Here is a 22,478-nt window from a genome sequence, read left to right on the forward strand (position 1 = left end):
TGTCCTCCGTATGGATTTGACTGTATGGAGGCTTGGGAAAAATAGCTACCAGCTTTACTCCACTCAACAAAAAGTTGCTTTGGAGAAAGACGCAACACTATACATGACCTTTTTCTCACATCATTTTGGTGGTTCTTTAACATTTTGTTTTAATAACCCTGTTATCCTGTTTTGGTACCCTGGTCTAAGACCAGAATCAGCCTGGAAGAGGCACTAAAAGTGATGGACAGACAGGAAGCGACACATTGACGGAGATTTGCGGTTGCTTTCTGTTTTCACACATACGCTTATCTGCCCGTAAAGGTCAAAGCTGAACCTTTGAATACAGTTTTGAAATCCCAGTAAGGTGATAAATGAGCATATTTAATGACCTGAAGACAATCCGACTGTTAAAAATAGTACTGAGCAAGCAAGAGATTTTTGTTTTCTAACCCATCTACAGCCGTATCTGTGACAACCTATATGAGGGAGCCAAACCTCATCCACATCTACAGTAGCTTTAGGAGCTGTTGGGTTTGATTTGAACCAAGCTTGAGGTTTTTGGGGCTGCAGATTTATCCAGGGACATCAAAGCTGCAGAGGCCTGGGCCAAGTGCAATATTTATCATTTGGAATAACTATGTAATGCGAAATGCCAAAGGAGATTTAATTCTTGCACAAACTATCTGAAAGGATAGGTGGGGAAATCAAATGGCTTACGCCTTGATAGAAATCAGGAATTTCTGTAATTTTTTGAACCGCATCATAAATACTGTTCCGTTGAGTAGCCACATCATATTTACTCTCCATTTAGCTTTTGGTATAAAACAGTAGCCAGTTTAACTCCAATAATCGTAGACTCTTCTGTGATTCCATTACTGGGGTTCAAGTCATAGGAGATGTACTTCCACATTTCTAATCTACAATCCATGCACTACCAGACCTAGGATAAGCAGTTGAAAATGGATGGATGGACAGATCGAAGGATATTGGTGGTAATAAACACAAGAAACGAATGGCTATGAGAAGATTTTAGAGCCATTAGAAACATGCTTGTAACACATTTTCATGTTCATCCCCACTTTAAAATTCATGTGAAGAAGCGGCTTTATGTGGCATTCTGATCTAAGCGCTCTAAAAAAAAAACATTCATGGGTATGTGACCTCTTTAAAGATTTGAAACTGTTTACCATGTAAAGAACAGAGGTTTTATTTTCAAACCACACTAAATGAAATGGGAGCTCTCATGGAGGGAGGAATGATATCAGATGAAAAGGCAGCACTGACAACATAGACCAGATGCAGGGTGAGGTTTCTCTGTAATGTTAAAAAAAAGTAGCTTAGCTTGGGTAAGAGACGGGAGCTCTGGCAGGTTTAATGTTTGCTAATAACGTCATTTCTCATGTCTGGCTTTGGCTTTGGAGATGGGCGACTCCAACCTCGTGTGCTGTCAGTGCAGTTGTGTGTGGGGAAGCCACACTGGGTAAACACACGTTTGCTTTTGGATTATTAAAATGCTTTGTGTATGCGTTTTATAGACAGACCGAGACTTTTATCCTTATTTATCCAGATTTTTCCCGCATTGTGATAACAAATAAACCGTTTAGTGGTTTTCAGATGACATAAACACTTCAGTCTCCCTGACATTTGATTTTCAGTTTGTGATAGCAGACTAGAAACCAGCTGAGGAAGCTCTACAGTTATAATGAAGCTAAAATACATTAAGCTAATTTCAAGCATAGCTTTTAAAACTGGTGGTTCTGTCTCACAAAAATCATATAAAAGGAGTGTTACCACTCATCTCAGACAGCAGCCAATTAGCATACAGACAGCTCTGCATTGGGAAAACTGTAACTCTGGCTCTACTTAACAGAATTTCTATTTACTGACTTAACACATTAAAGCGTTGCTTCACATGCAATAGCCAAATTTCTAAAATGTCAAGCGTCTGTTTTTCTCTTTAACTTCAATAGGACTGTGTAAAAGCCTCAAGTTACCCGTCATTTCTGTAGGAATCACCTCATTGTGGCAAAAATGATATTTTATGTCTGTCAAACTGTGTTACCTTTGGCAGTTTTCATCGATTCAACTAAAGAAATGTGAACAAATGATGTGTTTTGCGACAGGCGGCTAATAACAAATTGCCTAAGGACACAATCTAAAACTGGTTCTCGGTCCAGTGTTAAGTGGCTTGACAAACAAACAACATCTGGACTGAAAAATGAGTGAAAAGGCAGCCAATGTCCAAACAAAAACTTTGAAAGATCTTTATAAAGCCTTGACAGCTATTGCTCAAGACCACTTTAACAATGAGAAGACAGTCTGGCTCCTTGGAAGCGAAATATGATAAAAATGAGGGTTGGCTCCGGACTTTTGCACAGTACTGCATGTCCTTTGTTTCAGTCGAAAGGAAAGTGCGGCTTATGACCTTTAAAAAGGGTGAATGTTTAAGAAGAACACTAACAGACAAAAATTCAAAATAAAAGGAGAACAAAAACTGGAAGTAAGGTTTAAATGGAAGGTCATTTTTAAATTACACAGAGAAAAAAAACATATAAAGGACAGCATCTTTTCTCCAGAGTCAGCTGCAGTGAGGACATAATTTCCAAAATGTGCATATAACAGCCAAAAACAACATATTTAACCTTCTCTGATGAATACAGAAAACACAGACTTACCCTTGGCCCAATGTCTCCTTGGTCACCCTGGAGGAAAAACAGGAAAATAACAATTGTCAGCAGTTATTAGCCCTGTATATGTGCAGCAGACCAGTTATCCAAAAGAGCTCAGCTACTGTGGAGCAGCGATGACAGACAGGCTTAAAATGGAAGATTTGGTTTTGGGAAGGAAGTGGTTCAAAGGTCATCTGTCTCCTAAACAGCTCAGCGTTTTGACATTTATTGTATAAATCATTTGGTAGGCCATAAATCATCTGACAGCACAGTATCAATGAAGTCGAAATGCGGAGTGCACATGCTGAACACAGCTGATTTCTGATCAACTTTTTGGAGTTCATGTTCTCATCACAGGGCTACTAGCATGATTACATGAAGTGAGCCAATTTTCCGAACCTCAGCTTCATCTGTCAGATGCAATCGCCTCATTAATCAGGCTGATTCCCGCTCTGACAGATGCACTTTAATGCAGTCGCGTTGCCCTCCTGATTCTGCTGAAACGCAGTCTCGAACATATACACACAACCAACCAGCAGCGTGGAGAGAAACGACCACACGACGAGGCTGCTCTTGCCAGCACTTACAGCTCTTACGGTTGCTAAGATCTTAGGCTGGGCAGAGGTTCACAGAGCGGGAAAACATCTGGCTATCATCGAGCTTTGCGGAAGGCCTGTAAACCTGCTTAGTACCTTGACGTGAGAATGTGCAGAGACACATGAGCTCCCGCATAGCTAAATGTAATCTACGGCTCTTTTGATGGACACGCACCGAAAACTCGAACGTGGGAGGGCGACGGCAAGGTTGTCCGAGCACCTTCTGCCCATAAATAAATGTTCGAAATACACTCGTACAGTGCATTGACTTGTCTAGAAAGGCTTTTGAAATCCATATTGAAGCATACCTTTTCTCCCTTGGGTCCGGATGGTCCCTGTGGGAGGAGGGGGGAGAAAATCAGAGACACTTGGTCAAGATAAATCAGTTATCACACATCACACGCATCTTCAATAGCCCTTCAGAAGGGAGCTTTCAATCAAACGGTAAGACAAGGCAGTTATTCTGCTTAATGGATTCATGGCATTGAGACCGCTCAATCCAAACATCACTTTTGTCTGAGTGTATTTCACAGTAAGAATACCAAATGACTCAAGCTTGTCCCAAGAATCCCTTTTAAGAGTGCTCTTTGAGAGATAAAAGTTTTCTCAGAGATAAAACCTTTGTTCCTCCATCAGTGACTCTTCGGAGCTCTTGAGATGTTTTAGATGAGGAATGCTGAAATGCTAACTAAAAACACGGGGTATCAAACATCCCTGTGCGATCCTACACTGGTGCACGGTCCCCACTTTGTGACAGCTTCAAATCCTCATGAGCTCTATGTATGAGGCAGGGCCTTTGTCCATTTCTGTGGTGAGCCATGTCTCAGTATGCTGCTGCTGCTGCTGCTGGTGGTGGTAAGGAGCATAAGGATGCCAAATGTGAAAGCACAAGCAGCAAACTCACTGCGGGCCCTCTGCGACTGTGACAGGCAGAAGAATAAGAGGTGGAAAGCATCCACTGTCCATCTGTGACAACAATGGACAGATCATACCTCTTAAAGCCAAGTCACCACTTAGGTTAGACCCTTCGCACTCAACTTGTCCCCTCTGTCTGCGTTTCTCAGTCCCCTGGTTCCAAATCTGCCTTGAACCTTTTGAAGGCTTTCGTTCTATTTTGTACCTTCTTCCATAACTTCTTGTGTCTGGCGACAGTTTTATCTTAGAGCTATAAACGCGTTCAAGAGTACAACAGCGAAGACGACAAGCAGTGTGTCAATGTGACTATCTACGCGATGACAGACAGAGCTTATCTCCCGTGCTGCTCGCTCTTCCGAGCGGTAGAAAGCCTTTAACTCAGAGTCAAGCCGCAAATTGTTCAAACAAGACTAACTTTACAGTCAACTTCTTCATTCAAAATGATCTAAAACACAACAAAAAAATATGTTGAATTTCAATAAACTGATTTCCCATCTGGTTTAATTTCATTTATTGTGTATTTTATGTGCAGGAATGGCATTTTAAAAGGGGAAATGATAAAAAAAAAATCTTTAGTTTTCCAATTGATTCAAAAAGAAAAAAAACCCAAATGCCAGCTCATAAAAACCTCATTATTAATTTTGGAAACAGAAGTCCCTCAAAGATAAAAAATGTGCTACATGTTTCCCCCCTTTATTATGTTGTTTTCATGCCCCCCACCCTTTGGGTTTGCATGCAACTCTGGTCATGAGTCACGCCTTCTGAGGGTTTTATGCCAGACCCTTGTTGATGGGGAGAAACCTATTAAAGGATACACCCAGCCTCAGGACTCCTTTCACAGGAACAGGAACAGCTTAATGGTGTTTGGAGAGCAACAGCTCTCATTATGCTGCGAGGGGGTTTACATTTCAGCTGATGACTTATGCCTCTTGTGGGTGAGCGCTGCGATGTGCTGAAGGAGGGGCGGAGGGGGCACAATAATGACTTTTTAAAGAGTCTCCGTCTGAAGGTTATAAACTAATCTCTTTCTTACTTTCCCAAATGGTGTGTAACCCATTCGCTCTGCTTCACCTGTTTCCATGCTGCACCTGGGCGTGCCTCTGAGTGCACCAGCATTTCAGGCGCGAGTTGATGGATGGGAGTGCAAAGGGGATTTCAACACTCAGCTCAGCTGAGCCCAGACTACCCCCGTGGCTGTGAGCCATTGGGATGACTTAAGAGGTGGAACAGGAAGTAAGATGGCTACCGGGTTTTTCACGCACTTGCAGTGACTCCTCAGGGCGAGTAAAAATGATTGATGAGGTATAACAAACTCTCACCAGTCTTACAGGACAAATGCAGAGTCCAGCTGGATTTATAATAGGAAAAATCTTTAAATAGGAACTGAATAAATAAAATAAAATAAGAAAGTAAGAATAAGAGGCGTGTGACGATGTACCTGGCTGCCCTTCAGACCTGGTGGACCCTGAGAGGAAAGAAAACAGAGTTAAAAATCAAACTTGTTTCTTTCATTTTGGGCATACTTGACAAATGTGGCTGAGAATACTCACTGGTTTGCCATCTAAGCCAAGTGGACCCTGTTGGGAAAGAAACAAAGAGAAATTATGACCAACACAAAGTCCCGAGAGCCCTGTCGCCACTGAACCACTTTAGGGGCTTCATTTATAAAAATGACTCAAACAGGAATAAGCAGTCGTTTATAAAAAAACCTTACTCTGACAGGGAAATGTAGTGTAGACTTTAGTGATTTTCCTGTCAGTTATGTAAGAGCTATTGCAATTTTGGACACACATGCCTCCACGCCTGCTGTGAACTTTATGCTTTATGATAGGAATTATCAATAAATTGCCAGACCAAAGGTGTTTTGAATTAAAAGCAGGATGCAGTGTTCTGTAATTCATATATCAAATTAGAGACACGTAACCACGGCTGCTTTTGTGTTGAGACGTTTTTAAAAAAGCCAAACACGCTTTTAGGAGGATGAAATTTTTTGGTGCACAATGATCTCATTTCAGAAGGAGTTTGCTTTTCTTTTTCGGTACATGCACTCAAAAAAAAAAAAAAAAAAAAAATTAAAAAATTCTTTGCTGTCTTTAATACGAGGCTATAATTTGGAGTAAACTGAAATATATAAAATCAAAAGTTTATTTATTTAAATAATGAATCATTATGGAAAATAATTTTGGTATCAGCCAATCAATAAAAAGTCATTTTTCTAGAATTCATTAAATTGTGAAAGTTTGACATTATAGTTGCACAACAAAATTACACAGAAAATATCTATCTATATATATCTCTCTGCTAAAGCCTCCTTTGTGCAGGCATTATATAGGTATCTTTTAACAATGAGGGAAAGATGTTATAAAATATAAAATCATGTAGAAAGTATGAGAACTTTTTTATAAATGAAGCCCAAGTAGTAGCGACATGACAGCTTATCTTGTGTTGGGAACATTATATGAATACACACTGGCCCACTGCTTGTTGAGAGTCACATTAAAGCAAAGGCACCTCTCTCGGTAAAGAATTGAAGCCAGAAGAAGGTAAGCTCACACTGTCGTTTTTAAGTGTCGTTTTTGTGCCGATAAAGTTGTGATTAGTAGGCTCTAGAGATTTCACCTTCCCTCAGAGCAATTCCAGCAATTTCCCCTTGTTTGCAGTGTTTATGCTAATTAAACTAAGCCAGGCACTTTTGTCTGGAGCTTATGTTTAACCTGCAGACATGAGAATGGTATCAATCTTTTCATTAGACTCTCAACAAGAAAGAAAATAGGCTTATTTAAAAAAAAGAAGAAGAAGAAAAAAGTGCTCCTTTAATTACTGGTTTAATAAGGCATAATGAGCCAATAATTATACTTGCAGGTCACCCGACCGAGTCTGCTGTGAATAAAGCATTGCTTCAAAACACTGAAGTCACTATTTGTTTTCAGTCCACGGACAAGACAACCTTTCCTCGGCAAGATACCCTACACCAGCTGTTACTTATTAGTATTTCAGAATGTTTTAGTCTTGTCTCCATATCGCTTATGAAAAAATGTAAATTGTGTTAGTGTTGGAAAAAGCAATTAAGTGGATTTGTAGAGGCAAACATTTCAAGAGAGGACAGCAAAAATAACCGAAACTTCAGAGTGAAAAAGTAGGAAAAAGAAGGTTTTTCATTATTGTATTTAAGTAAATGTGTAGGTCTATGTATATCCTGCCCAGTGTGTGTGTGTGTGTGTGTGTGTAACAAGTAACATTCAGATAAAGGCTCCCAGGCTATGTGCTGTATAATTATATTACTTGAGTGGACTTGTTCCAGTTGCATCAATTTGACACACACCCCCACATCTCCTGTGTGTGTGTATCTTTGTGGTGCTTAGATTATACAACAGGCAGTTAAGAAAGTCTATTCATCCACTCTCCAGCACTGAAGCAGCAGTTGGAGATGTCCACTTTGTTTACCTCGATAAAAACAACTAACAAGCAGTCACTGAACTTCCTCTATGCTCAGTTCAAAGGCGCTCAAATCTTTGGATTACTTAAACATGAAGGAAGAGCCGGCTCTTGGATCAAACTTTCCTGACAAACACTTATATGTGATGTATGTGGTAAGGGCTAACGTTGACTTCCTGCCGCCTTCCTTCTTAACAACCCTACTCTATGTTAAGCTAACTGTTTTTACAGGGTCCCTTAAGTACTGGCTTGCTGTTCACAGTCCTGGTGGCTTTCCAGGGTGGAAACCATCATTAACAATAATCACTTCTGGCCTTGGATGGCGCACACAAGTCTTGGCTTTTTTCATGATCTCCTGATTTACCAGCCCCACGGATGCAACCCTACCACAGTCTCATCTTGGCCTGCTTTGCTGGATGGGCAGTAGGTACAGAGAGGGAGCGATACGTGAAGCTGCTCTCGTTACCCGCTCATCTGATCATTTACTGCTTTGCTTTTGCCTCATAATTTGTCAGCGTGGCTACAGACTGCTGTCAAACTTGAAAGCAGCCTGTAAAAGAGATTTATAAAAAAGCATAAAAAGTGCTTCTTTACAGAATGTCTTTTTGATTAAGGAACCCTTGTGAAGTCAGCAGTAGGTAGCCGAGACCAGGGTGGAACAAATGACTGGGACCAATTGGACGGCAATAATTTCACAGCACAGGACAGGCTGGATGTCCATCGCTCTATTAAAAACAACATCCTGAGTTTCCCATGAGAATTTCAAATGTCCCTCTGAGTTTTCCGAGGCTACATCCCTACATGCACACTAAGCTCTACCATGTATACATACATCTATGCAGGGACATCTCTGCATCTGGGAGCGTTTATGGGGGTCTGGCTCCTTCAAGACTCGTCAGGATGAGCAGGAGAGGTGAACAATGCGAGGTCAGCGGCTGCTGCACAATCTAAAAGGGACTGATTTATGGCCGCTAACAAGCGACAAAGAGCCTTATGAATTGTGGGTACAACTGCTGCTTGGGTCTTTTTCTTTGCGACGAGATGTGTATGAAAGGTTTATTTTCAGTAATAAAACCCTGTAGCTAATGTCTGACATCGGACTGCTTGCATTAATAAGTAGTAGCATAGAATTTCTACTAACTTGAGGAATTGCTAGAGCTGCCTGAAGCAATATTTCATGCAACGAGCAGTGGAGAGAGCTCTGGTATGTCTGGTAATAAAATACTTTAAAATATACAAGCTTCATTAAATCAGCAATAGAAATAAGAGTCGGTGTTCACTGAAAACCAATGACAAAATGGGTTTAAATAACTATGAAACAAACAAAATCAAAGGGAGTTAGGTACCTTATCTATTGTCTTTTTAAAAAAAAATATAATAGCTTAACTTTAAAACACTCTGCAAGGCATGAAACGTGTGCTGGAATTCAAATAAAACTAGGCTGAACTAAAAAAACATGAGCGATGTGGTGGGTTTCAGAGTGTTGGGGTGAGGGGCTGCTGTTAAATTTCTGCATCTCAAACCACAAACGGATCAGGCTGGAGAAGAAAGGGAGGGAAGGATGGAGGGTAAAAGAACACAAAAGGCAAAAAAAAATAAAAAATAGGAGATTAATGTTTAGAAAAAGTGGGAAAAAGAGCTGGAGATTACCGCCAAAACCTCAAGTAAATGTGGGAGAAAACAAAATAAAGAACCACACTCGCATAAAAAGAACTTGTATTTCTAGTCTGCAGCGCCACATTATCCTGCAGCATCCCTCAGCAGGTAAAACAACAAAAAAACAGCTTTGACTCACATTCCCATCAATTAGAAGGCTGTTAAACAGATCTCTGGGAAATAACATGGCCTGTAGGAGGGCACATGTCTGTGTTTGCTTATGTGTGAATGCGCGCGTTGATTCAGGCGTGTGTCTGTTTGCATGTGCTCGTCTCTTAATCCCGGTGAAAGAAGCCGCAGGCTGTTTTAGCTGCCTTTACTGTACTCCCTATGGCGCAGACTGCTAATTATCCACGAGGGTGTGATTGTCGAGGATGCAGCATGAAAAGCTGGTGTCTGCACATCACAGCCGGCGTCTCAGCGAGAATCGCACGCTGCTTATGCTGCAAACTGCAGGCTCAACAAACTTTTATGGCATTAAGGTGAAGGTGAGATAGTGAGAGAGCGCTTTCCTCTTTCTCTTCCTGGGATATGATTAATTTTTTCCTCTTGAGGCTGCCCATGAAAACCTTTGTTTAATGTCACCACAGGGACAGAAATCGGTGTTAGCTCTACGTGTGCGCAATTTGTGATACATGGCTCTTAGAAATAGTCAGTGGCTACAAGCAGAACCAAAGCGCACAATAAAGCATAGCAGAGTGCTGTTTGTTTGGGACAGAAAATTGCCAACATGTTGCCGGGTGCCCGTCAGGCTTTGATCTGCGCCCTGCAGCCTTGAAGGCTGAACAATGGCGAGCCTGGGCCCTTCTCGCTGATTGAGGTCCGCTGTCTGTCTCAGTGTTGCACTCGCGAATAAACACACTTGTGGCTGGGCATGCTGCACATGTGAAAAGGAGTCAGTTGGTGTGTGTGGGTGTGTGTTTACCCCTCTGCCCTGCTGTCAGCCTGCCTGACTGTGATTATTTGACAGGGGGAAGACTCTTTTCTGAATCTCGCCTTGGCTGTGATTTATGAGAGGAAGAAGTGGCAAGGGTTACATGAGGGGAGAAAACATACATGAGCACGCACGTCGTAGTGTTATGCTTGAGAGACACGCAAATCGCATTTCATTAACACTGTTTATCATACAACTGATGATTCTCTGGAAGTGGGCTGCTGCAGTCTGATGAATTCAACATGTGTATGCCACCTAAATGAAGTGCAGCTCATGTGCACTCACACTGCACACATGCATGCAGTTTCTTTAACAGGTCAGCAGTGGTGGATGAAGGGATCCAATGTTTTTTCTACCAGTATATATTTTTTTAATTCCAATATTTTAAAATTGCAATTACAACTTGGATTCAGGATCAATTCCCATCTGTGGAACAGAGGACTTGATCTTCACCCTTGCAAACTTCTGGATAATTCACAGAGGTTTGAACATTGAAGCTAGGTGTGTTTTGGTGGCTTGGAGAATGGTTATGAGCACCTGTTGGGGGAACTGCAGGAATACGTGGTTGCAAGTCAGTTGTCATGGGCCATCATGTCCTCGTAAAACCAAGTGTATCCACTTACTCTCTGCAAAGTTGGGCCTGTTTTCACTGGAGTTTAACTCTGCTAGGATTCTCTCTTGTCTTTAGTCCTGTTTGAGATATTCATGGACAGGATCTCAAGGCGTAGCAAGGCTTAGGAGGGCATGTACTTTGGGAACCTGCAACCTTCCTCATGTAGATGATGTGGTTCTGTTGGCTTCATGTATGGGTAGGATATGAAAGAGGATGGACCAAGTGATGGAATTCAAGCATCTTGAAATCTTAATCATGAGTAACGGAACGTGGAGTGTTACATTGACTGTTGTGGTAAAGAGAGAACTGAACCGAAAGTCGAGGCTTTTCCAAATCATCAATCCATCTAAGATCCGACCCTCATCTATGGTCACGGCATAAATGACTGACAGAGTAGGGCTGCAAATACAAGCTGCAAATACATGAGTTTCCTCTGTAGGATGGCTGGACTCCGCTTTAGACCCACTGTCAGATGCTACACTGCTGCTGCGGGTCCTGGGTTCCTCCTGGTGGACAACAATAACTGGACTCATGAGCCGTCATATGCAGATAGTTCCTGGAGGATGAAGGAATTGATACCACTGACTGGGCCCCCAGTCAGTGGTAGCCTGACCTAAATCCAGTCGAACACCTCTGGGACGTCATGTTTCAGTCCTTTTCAGCAGTGTACATTTCATCTGGCTTGAGAACAGCTCAGGTTCTCCTCAAGTTTGGATGAATTGGAAACTGTTGCTGGTGAGAAGGACGTTTGCCTAGTCGGCTTCAACTGAAACCCAACTCAGGACAAATTGAAGATAACGGATTGATGGAAAAGTTGCAATATCAAAATGTAAAAAATAGTTGGTTACACTCCAAACCAACCAAGGTTAAGTATCAAAAGTAGCAGTACACAGTATTCAAAGGCCATTAAAGGGTACAAAAACGTGTATTTAAAAAAATGCCTCTAAACTGCAGTGCAGGAGAATAAATTGCAGCAGAAAATTGTATTACCAGTAAATCAGGGACAAGTACCTCTAATTAAAACTTGATTAGATGCCCTTTGTTACTTTGGACTTCCACAGCTGTTATTATCATCTTGTTGAACTGTTTGCTAGCTTGTACACTTACAGACTTTTGGCTCGGGAGGGTTAAAAGCTTGAACTGCATTGTATGTAATTCAGAGAGACATAATAGGGGTGAGAGAGGACATGAAAAAACACTGGGAAGCAATCTAGCTGTTTGTTTAAGGAATGGAAACAGAAAGAGAAAAAAAAAGTCTTGTTGGCACAAATCTCTGGCACAATGCAGTTAGCAGCGCAGCGGTCTCCGGTAACCCACTTGTCTCATTTAAAAAAAAAAAAAAATAGAATAGAATTCAACTTTATTGTCATTGCACATGCACAGGTACAGGGCAACGAAATGCAGTTTGCATCCATCCAGAAGTGCTTTAGTGATATAGATATATTACAATAGTGATATAGATATATATTTGTGCTGATTGCCCTCATATATGAGCATCTGAGAGAAAATACTGGTGTGAAAACACATCTAGCACTCACATCCACACACACACATACCTCTGACCACTTCCACAGTCCTGGGCTTTGTTACAGAGACATACATAAACAATAGGTGGTTTGGACAGCCTCCACACATATGGACACAGACACACAAACATTGATACCCAACAGGAAGAACGGCTCTTTTTAAAGTCAGATGTTTGAAATTCTATCATCTCTGCTCCTGCTAAATGTAATGATATACTGTCCATGATAATTGTCAGCGTGATTAATCTGCTGTTGTTTCACTGTGACCTCAAGCACGCAGCATCCTCAGTCTTTATAATCACACACACACAGACCAGGAAGCTGCCTCTTGCAACAGCAGACTGAGCTCCTCCAGTTGTTACACTGTTTCATCTATGTAATCTTAGCACTATACAGATTGATTTCATTATACTAACTAGACTGGGAAGAATTAACCAGATTGTGCAGTGTTTAAGCAATGCACAAATAATGGCATCCCAGGACAATGTTAAATGAAAACAAGACAATAAAATGTGCAATAACTCTGGGGTTTCAAATGGAGACGGCAATGGAGATGAACGGTCACAGGCAAAAACAAACAAGCAAGCAAGCAAACAAACAAAATCCTCTAAAAAACACAAATGTGCACAGGCTTATCTGTGCACCGAGTCCACCTGTGTGTAATTAGCAGCAGGCATTTCCCGTCAGCAGGGCTGTGCAGTGCCAGGCAGACTGTATGGGAATATGCCTGAGCGAGAGCCCGAGATACCCGCATTCCCAACATCCACAACTACACAGCTAGCATGGCAAAGATGTTGTAGGAGTTAAGATGACGTGACTATTTTGGGTCACCATGGAACTAGTCAATGAGTGAAAAACTAAGTGCACCCCATGATTCAGGAGCTTGTAGAACCACCTTTAGCATCAATTATCTGAAGTAAATGTTTCTGTATGACTTTATCAGTGTCTCACAAGGTTGTGGCCTCTTGGCTCGCTCTTCTTTAAGCGTTTTTTTTTGTGCACAGCACTCTCAGACTATTCAGTCCTGCTGAGGTCTGGACTTTGGGCCATTGCAACACTTTGATTCTTTTTAAGCCATTCTGTTGTAGATTAGCTGCTGTGTTTAGATTTAAATTGAGTCCTGTTGCATGGCAATTAGACCAAGCTTTAGCTATCAGACAGATTGCTTCTCATTTGACTCTAGAGTACTTTGGTATACAGAGGAGTTCAGGACTGACTAAAATACAAGGTGCTCAGATCCTGTAGCTCCGAATCCTCCCTTCACTACCCTGCTTGTCAGCTGATATGAGGTGTTTGTGTTGATTTATTGTGTGTGGTTCTCAAAATGTGGGGCTGTGCATTATGGCCAAACAGATCCACTTTGGTCTTGTCTGTCCAAAAAGCACATTTTTCCCAGAGTCTTTGGTTTTTGGTGGGGTTTTTTTTTGTATTTTTCCAGAAGCAACTTCGCAAATTTAAACCATGCTACAATATTTTTCTTTCTCCCGCAACCCCTAACAAACAAACCATACTTGTCCAGTCTTTTTCTAATACAGTCGTAAAATTTAACATTTAACATGCTGACTGAGGCCTGTAGAGTTTGAGATGCTTTTGTGATTTTGCTATTTCTCTGAGCACTGCATCGTCTGACCTTGGGGGGGATTGCCGAGACGTCCACTCAGGGAGGACTGTAGCATTGTGCACACTTTTCTAGAAGTCACACTGCTTTGTGTAGGTGTATTCATAAATGGATGATAAGCTAGAAATCACCGTTTCATCTCATAAATTGTGGGAGAAAGAAAAAAGAAAAGAAAAGGTCTAGCTGTCCACTAGAGGCCGCTGTATCTCTGGATAACATTAGGCATGGCTCTGTGTTTTTGTGGAAATTGGTAACCTGCTTTCCATTCAGTAGCTATGCATGTACATCGTTGCATTACACCAAGCATATTAAAGCCCAACTAGAAGCTGCAAGCCATGATTGGAGCCTTGTGGATGACTGTTTCACATTGTGGTACGGTTTACACTCCTGTGGTTTGTGTTTACTGATGATATCTTAACATTATTGGGCATTTATGTCTACTGCTCTTTATGTTTACTCATATGAGAACTAAACGTGCTGCGTTTCCCCCTGCCAACTGCCTTGGGTTAGTCATATTTCGTGTGATATAACCAGTCTGAACTTTGCATATCTGTGAGCTTACTTCTCATTTATGAGGCAGGATACATCACTGTTGGTTATTGGTTATGAAGAGGAAGTCATGGAAAGGGTAAATGAATTAATTTAGTAATTTAGAAAGAAAAAGCAGAGAAGATGATGGGATAGAAAAAGGCAGAATAAATGTGGGGAAAAAGTTAGAACAGATCCAGGCCCAGACACACAAGTAGGTGAAGTGAATAGAGTGACAGGATAAATAAAAATCTAATTTACCGGGTATCCATCCCGTCCAGCCTTGCCCTGGTGAGGTTAGACATTGAAGCATGAAGCATTAATCAAGGCTGAACAGACACTAACAGCTGCACACAACAAACTCAAAGACCAACATGTAGCCTGGTATCCTACATAATAAAAGGAGACAAGTGGTTAATGATTTAAAGGATTGTGGCTGACTATTTATTTATTCATATAAAATATTGAATTCTTGAATGAAATAATTTACTGTAAATGGAGACTAAATTTGTATTTGGAAACGAATGAACTAGCGAGGACTTAGTCATATGTTTACACCACAGCTTTTGACTCACATTTTCTGGGATTTTTTTTTCTCTTTTCTCATCTGCTCTCAAACATGAGCCACGGTTTTAAACTAAAAGCCACTTGGACACAAAAAATAATTAAAAAAGAAAATCAGATCAGTTGTTTTCATTGTGTCTACAGTACCAGCCACTGCACATTACTTAGATAAACGGCACTGACACATTGCTACTTTGCAGAGTAGCGAGTGACTGGATTACCACACCTTCCCATCAACTTTATGAGATTTAGGCTGTAAGTTTTGTGGGGGTCTTTAAGAGAAGACATTGTTCCATGCACGCCTAGTGTGGATCAGATGCAGACCAATCGAACAAATCCTGGTTGGCCGGGCATGCTGTTTTTGTTCTGATGTGTCCGGAAGCTCCTCACGGTACGTTTCAGAGCATTTCCAATTCTGCATATCTGATCAGTGCCACATGGGACAATTTAATAAAAAAAAAGAAAGAAAAAGAAAGGAATAAAAACTGAAATTGGACATTTAAAATGCAGATGGAATAAACAAAACAAAAAACAAATCTGAAGGCAGCTGCATCAGTTTCCACTCTGTACAAGGCTTTGAGTAACGGTGTGTTTTATCTCCCGAGTGTGTCAGAGTGTCAGCAGGAGTTACAGTCCCACAGAGGAGAATAACTCACTGCAAATAAGTCACACCTCCCTAACCATCACCATGAAAGACTCAAACACACAGTCATGGACACCCACATGCACAGGTGGTCCATTTATTGGCGTTCTCTGTGGATGCATGTGCGAGTGAGTCTGTGACAGTCTGTATGTCTGTGAGTGAAAGGATTCCTGGCAACTCCCGCAGTTTGCCGGGCCGTGCAGGACTCACAGCGAGGGATGATACAAGGTGGATGTGTGTGCATGCGTGACTGATGTTGAAACCTCTCTTTAGTTTGTTTCCATACTACCTGGATGAGGTGGAATGGTACTTACAGGAAGCCCTGCAACACAAAAGAGAAACCAAGCGTTAGAAAGTAAATGCTACAAGTCTCTACAGACACATGAAGCACAACATGCGAGAACTGCAGCAGGCTTTGGTTTATATACCAATCAATTCCTCTGAACAGTGGTCTGCAACAAAAAAAACAAAACAACAAAAAACCTGCACATGCAATGTGGTTCGTTAGATGATGGCTGCAATTAACCACCTAAATACAGTACAGAACAAACATATTAGAGCTGCCGCCAGCGCAGTTTGTGGTGAACCCGTTATGATAAACAGACTGCTGGATAATGGGTCATGTTTTACATTAGGAAATGAAGTCATGTCAGGACTTTGTTTCTTAAGAAAATAAGGGCGTATTGGATGGCGGAAAAACAGCGAGTAAAAAGGTCGGGGCGTGCTGGCAAACTGTCTGTCCCTTTAAAGTTGTGGGGGGAGAAAAAGAATGAGATGCTTCTGAGATTTCTCCAGGGCAGTGTTTCTGTCGTGATTGAAATGCTCTGATGTTGAGCCTCAGCAGCAAAACTACATTCAGCTTTTCATTCTTTGCCTAACAGAAAACAAAAGTAATGATCAAAGAACTCCTTTTGTTGTTAGTGGCCTTTTTTTTTTTTTAATAATCTCCTTAAAGTCCGAGGCTAAGACCAGGAGCACTATTAAATCACTTAAATCCCTACAAAGTGAACGCATCATTAGCAGAATTTTTATTAGCTATTCCTTAATATGCTATCCGATAAAACCGATAATGATGCTGATTAATGCAGCTTATAGTGTATAATGTCACTTGGGGCTCTGCCACCTTTGCGGCTTCAGTACAGCATACCTCATCAGCATGAGTACGACATCAAACACCAACATAAAGTCAGCAAGACTGAAAACAGGCTCTCCTTAAAACACACACAAAAAAAATCCTTGTTAACATGAACAGATTCTATTGTGGCCTTGAAGTGGGCTCTTTGATTCAGCAGGAGCTTTGCATACGTAGAGAGAGATGAAAATGCATGTTTTAGGGGCGAGCATGTGTCAAGAAGAAGAGGAGGGAGGCGTTTAGGTTCATGAGGGATGAAAGTTTATCTGTGTCTGGATGCTTCGACGGGGACCTCCCGGGCCAGACGGTTAGGCAAACAAACACACTAGCTTGGAAAGCCACACAGAAAGACAAGCTTTAACTACTGAACTTGTGCTTGTAGACTACTGAGAAAGGAAGAGACGCAGGAGCAAACATAAGAGAAAAGGAAACAATTTAAAGAAAAAAAAAACGAGGCATGTCAGAGAGAAGATGACAGCGAGGGCTGATTTTAAGATGCTTAACTACTCTGTCTGCCCTCTTTCCTGTTATTTGTGTTTGTGCGCTCCCTTCTCCACTCTCATTTGTTTTTTTTTTCCCTGAGAGAATGGAGGAAAACCTCTTCTGGCCTTTTAAAATGTTGTCCTGGAGTCATCAGCATCAGGATGGCGAAACAGCCTCTCCATTTAATATACGTACTCGCTCTGAGCCAGGATGCAATGTGAGGATGAGAGACTAAAAAATACAAGCGATAGCCTAAACAGAACCACGACGGCCCTTCAGACACGGACCATCTGCCTCAAATAGGCGTCCACTCTCGGCTGAAACCTTAGCAGCACACATCCTCCAAATCAGGGGTGGGTAATTAATTTTCCCAGGGGTGTGGGCCTCCACAACAGTCCCAGTTTCTTAAATTAATTCCCCACTCATGCTCGTAATGATGAGGTTTCCATTAAACGGACCTGGAGGACACCCAAAGGGATTTCCACATTTTATGCTAATATAAATTTAGTTAGACAGTAAACTGATTATCGAGATTTGAGACCGGTCACTACTGCTCTCCAAAATCCATTAAAAACATGAGTAAGGCATAATGGTAAACTGGGTCAGTCCCGCTGAGACCGTAACGCTGCCGTGAACACTTACTAGTCCACCAAATCTGCCACAGCAAATTGACCCTAACAAATCTAATTTCACTTCTTGTTTTTTTTTAGTAGTTTCAGAAAATGAGTGAAACTCTGTAAACGGTAAGATTTAGACTTAAGATTTGCATCTCCAAAGAAAACCAAATTGCGCAAACCACACACAAGGCCGTTCATGCCGGCAAGAGACTAACACATTGATGGTGTTCACCTTCTGCTGCGATTTCTAGAAAACAGAAATATACTGTTTGGCCGCCCTCTAGAACAGAAAAAAAAACATGCAATTCCGAGTCGAGATTTATGGGACGTTTTGCTCAACCCGTCACCTAAAAGATGGACGTTTGATCAGATAAAATAAAGTAAGCAGACAAGCAGAAAGGGATCACTGATGATCTTTCACTTAGTCACCGTGTTCACAAAAACAGATCCCATCTGTAAACATCCACCTCAGTGATTCACAACCACAATGGAAATTTTACGACAGTGACACATATCCTGCAGGTTTTGATAAAATTGCCTAATACTGTCGTGGAGCCCACTTTTAATAAGAAACATTTAAAAATTGGGATGAGTGAGACTTGTACAACATCCGCTCCATCTTTCACGATGACATTTGTGAAACAAGACTTATGTCCTTGCTCTGTTTTGGTTCCTCGTGGAGTGTTTTTGTGGTTTGGATCGATTGAAAAAGCAGCACCATAATGGTGGGTAGCGATGTTGGCGAGGCAGACTCATTAGGCTCGTACTACAGCAGCTGCTACCGCTCAGCAAGAACGACTGACATCTGGGCAAAGTTAGTGGAACCACATGGCCAGAGTTAGCACTATGTCGGCGCAAATGGAAAGGGACAGGGAGAAGGGCCAACTGAAGCCCATCATCCAGTGGCCTGACTCATGGATCACTGCCTTTGCTGGGCCCTCGCCTCGAACTTACCCAGTCACACAGGAAAAAGAGGGATGGTATGTGAGTGTGATGAAGAAAAAAAAAGTGTGTGTTTTCCAGGAAAAGAGGTTAAAAGGAAAAATAAACCGTTAAATGATTTGATGGGCATTACTTACCAGGTTCCCCTCTTCTTCCCATCCTTCCACGTTTTCCTGGAGGCCCTGTGGAAACACAGAAAGAGCGATGAATTGCCAAAATCAGCACTGCAGGGATGAGTAGAAAACGACTCAACCTCACTCGCCGTTTCGCTTCTGCTGCTCGAGCGCTGTTTGGCATCAAATGCGTACGAGCTGGCAGAGCGCTAAAATGTCAGCGCACAAATTGCACATGTAGTTTCAGTTTCAGATGCGAGAAACAAAAATAAAATGACAGAAAAAGATTTCTTTAGAGCTAAATGCACTCTGTGACTTTCAGTTTGGCTGGACAAAGACTTTCATGTGTGTACAAGACTCTTCCCCTCATGTTGGGCGAATATCACATTCATCTCTGGCCTTCATGCAGCAACTTTCCTCTGGTCCTGTTATGATGCAGCCTCCACTGTGACCTTTCTAGTAAAAAGCTTTTTTGTCATTGTTGGCGAATTCTTGCCAAGCTTGGAAAACTAGGAAGAAAGCTACAGAAGGGACGGGAGATGATGTGAGACGTTAGACCTCATGCTGCTAGAAGACCATGAGTCATTTTCTACACTTCCATTGATTTGCGTCAGTGTCTGCTCGGTGATTTCACAGAGGTACTGTTCTTACAACTAGTGCACTTGATTGCACCCCAAAGAAAAATAAGGTTGTGATCAGGCTCAGAAAGATCACCCAAGCTTCCCATTTGGCTTAAAAGCTGAAGCTATCCACAAAAGGTTTTCCAAGTTCTCTCCATGTGTGATATGCACCAAGCTGGCTGCTTGGTGCATAGCAGACCAGCTTGTAGTCTCTAATTAGTCTCTAATTTACACTGAAAATTTTTAGCACAGTTTGCCACAGTGTTATAGCTAATTACATTACACCCAAGCAGAATATTACAGGCTGAGTATATTTTGTGGGCTTATTTATTTAAGTAGAGAGGTCTCAAAGTATTTTTCTTCTGCACCCTTCATTCACCCATAAGCATACGCATTCACATGTCCAATGTCTTTAAGCTGTTTGTTTAAAATGTACACTCACACTGTGATGTATCCATGAGGGGCAACTTGGGTTTAGGATTCTGGCTAAGGACACTTCAACATGCATGCAAACTGCTTCTTTTTGCCTACTGCCCTATCAGGATATCAGGATAAGCTCCCGTCAATGCTGATGCACATCAACTGTGTGGTAGCAGCGAGCGATACTGCAAATATAGGCATCGATCTGATACTGATCACTAAATCACTGTGGGTTTTCCTTTTCACAATAATGAGTTACTACAATAAAACACACCTTTCAGTTTTTCATGCATTCTGAAACTTGGAGACCTGAAATGTAAGGGGCTGTCCCTCACTGAGCCTGGTTCTGCCGGAGGTTTCTCCTTGTTAAAAGGGAGTTTTCTTCCCACTGTCACCAAAGTGCTTGCTCATAGGGTATCATATGATTGTTAAGGTTCTCTCCCTATTATTGATGTGTCTTTACCTTACAGTATAAAGCGCCTTGAGGCGACTGTTGTCATTTGGTGCTATATACCAAAGTGCTTGCTCATAGGGGTCATATGATCGTTGGGTTTTTCTGTGGGTGATTTGGTGCTGTATAAACAAAACTGAATTGAACTGAATTAAATGTGCTTGTCCCTAAAATACTCTGGGTCAGCTTCTTTTGTTTCATTGCGCCATAGGCTATAAATCCAAAACACATGACAGTCAGCACAAAAAGGTTCAGACATTTTTCACACTGCATGTTTGAGGTTGTTTCTTTTTTCCCTCTCAAATAAAGGAAATACATTTAACACAGTTCAGTGGCTACAAACTGAAAAAAAAAAAAGATTGCTCAGTTGGTGCTAGTATCGATCCGATACAAATATCAGCACTGGTATTGATAATATCGATATTCGTAATCCACTTCTACTGTGTGATAGTCAACCATAAAGCGGATGTGTCCTGAGAGCAGCTCCCATGCACTCTGCAATTTCAGTTTAATATTTCTCTTACGTTGGGGACATGCTGGCCACAGGTTTGTCTAACACACAGTTGAATGTTTACTCCATTTCCTCCTGTAACATTAAAAGCAAAACACCAAAAAAATTTCTGAATAAACTTACGAGTATGTCAATACTACTGCTGGGTCGGCTATAAGGAGGCAATAGGAGCTGAAAGGATGTGTCAAGAGAGGCATCAGAAGGAAAGAATTACTCTTTGGAGCTTGTGAGAAGTATTTGAAATATTTTGTTGGTAGATCATCGAGAGTATTTTATTTTAAAAGCCCAAAACACTGACTGGCGTCCTTTACATGTCATTATTCACCTTACTGAAGCAGCCATGTAAAATATTTTTGTGAATTTACTGCCAAAGTAATAGGAAAACATTCTTAATCGAATCACACATTCTGATATAACTTTTTGAGGTTCTTTTCAAACTTGCGAGGCAAGATGGAAGAAGAAGAATAATGATAATAATCAGAATAAATAAACTCTGGACTTTGACTTACTTGTCCAGTATTGTTTTTTCTAATCTAAACGGGGTTATTCTAGTATCAAAAATCTTTATACTCGGCTGTATACACCATGTGCTTACACACCATTCTGCATTTAATCATTAGTTGTTGTTCATCTCTAGCTCTCTTGCACAGTGTGTTTTTTGTTCTGTCTTCCTCCCCTTCCTCCCAGCACCAGAATCACCCTGCATGAGCCTGGTTCTGCTGGAGTTTTCTTCCTGCTAAAAGGGAGCTTTTCCTTCCCACTGTCGCCAAGTGCATGCTCACAGGGAGTCGTTTGATTGACACAGGACTTATGGTAGCCTCAAAACGATCACTTTCTTTCTGCTGCATGTCAGAACTTTTTTTGTCAACCTCTCTTTGAAAAATAAATTCTGCTTGTTCTAAAAATGAATCTCAAAAAGCAAATCTACCGTCAATTTACTGCACAGGATCCAGACATGGCAAGAAAACAGGGCAGCTAAAGTAACAAGTAAGCCTTCAGCTTGCTTTCCCATGGTCTAAAACCCTTCTGTGGGCAACACCTCACTTCTTCTGTCTTTTGTTCCATGTGACCGTCCTCCCCTGCTCTCATAGTGCAATCAGAACCACACTGGTTCCACATAAATGGCTCTGAGCATGTTTTCTATTGTCATTATTGGGGGTACTGTAGTGGCCTAATCACTTCCTGACTCTGCCAGCCCTTTCAAGGAGACCTCAATCATGGTCTCCCACCTCCTACGCATGTCTGCCTCTCCTACTTTCATCCTCCTTAATGCAACAGCAATGAGCTATTAATGACACTGGAACTCTGGGATTGAAGGAATAGTAAAAAAAAAAAAAAGTAATAACTTTAATTAAAGAAATGAAGATTGACCCTTTTTTTAAGTGCTCGACTAAATCATATTTTTATGCTGTATGTAAGTGATTCCATTTGCCATTTTAAGCTCCCACAGGATTTTGCTGGCAAACTAAAAAAACAAAACAAAGAATAACAAAGGAAACTGAGTGGGCTA

At 41.4% G+C, this 22,478-nt stretch overlaps 1 protein-coding gene across 1 annotated transcript in view; it reads right to left on the reverse strand.

Moving 5' to 3' along the window:
* col23a1b (collagen type XXIII alpha 1 chain b) overlaps positions 1-22,478 on the reverse strand; it is a 135,834-nt gene that overhangs the window by 16,413 nt on the left and 96,943 nt on the right. Inside the window, exons 3-9 of the mRNA XM_085362163.1 lie at positions 18,991-19,035; positions 16,883-16,890; positions 14,734-14,760; positions 5,713-5,739; positions 5,601-5,627; positions 3,556-3,582; positions 2,658-2,684 (exon numbers count right to left, since the gene is read on the reverse strand). Of these exons, the coding sequence (XP_085218289.1) occupies positions 2,658-2,684; positions 3,556-3,582; positions 5,601-5,627; positions 5,713-5,739; positions 14,734-14,760; positions 16,883-16,890; positions 18,991-19,035 (188 nt within the window). The remainder of the gene's footprint in view (positions 1-2,657; positions 2,685-3,555; positions 3,583-5,600; positions 5,628-5,712; positions 5,740-14,733; positions 14,761-16,882; positions 16,891-18,990; positions 19,036-22,478) is intronic.

Source organism: Diplotaxodon limnothrissa, linkage group LG2 (genome assembly GCF_057381915.1).
Source record: "Diplotaxodon limnothrissa isolate DT_005_m linkage group LG2, D_limnothrissa_male_GT1.1, whole genome shotgun sequence".
Taxonomy (NCBI): Eukaryota; Metazoa; Chordata; class Actinopteri; order Cichliformes; family Cichlidae; genus Diplotaxodon; species Diplotaxodon limnothrissa.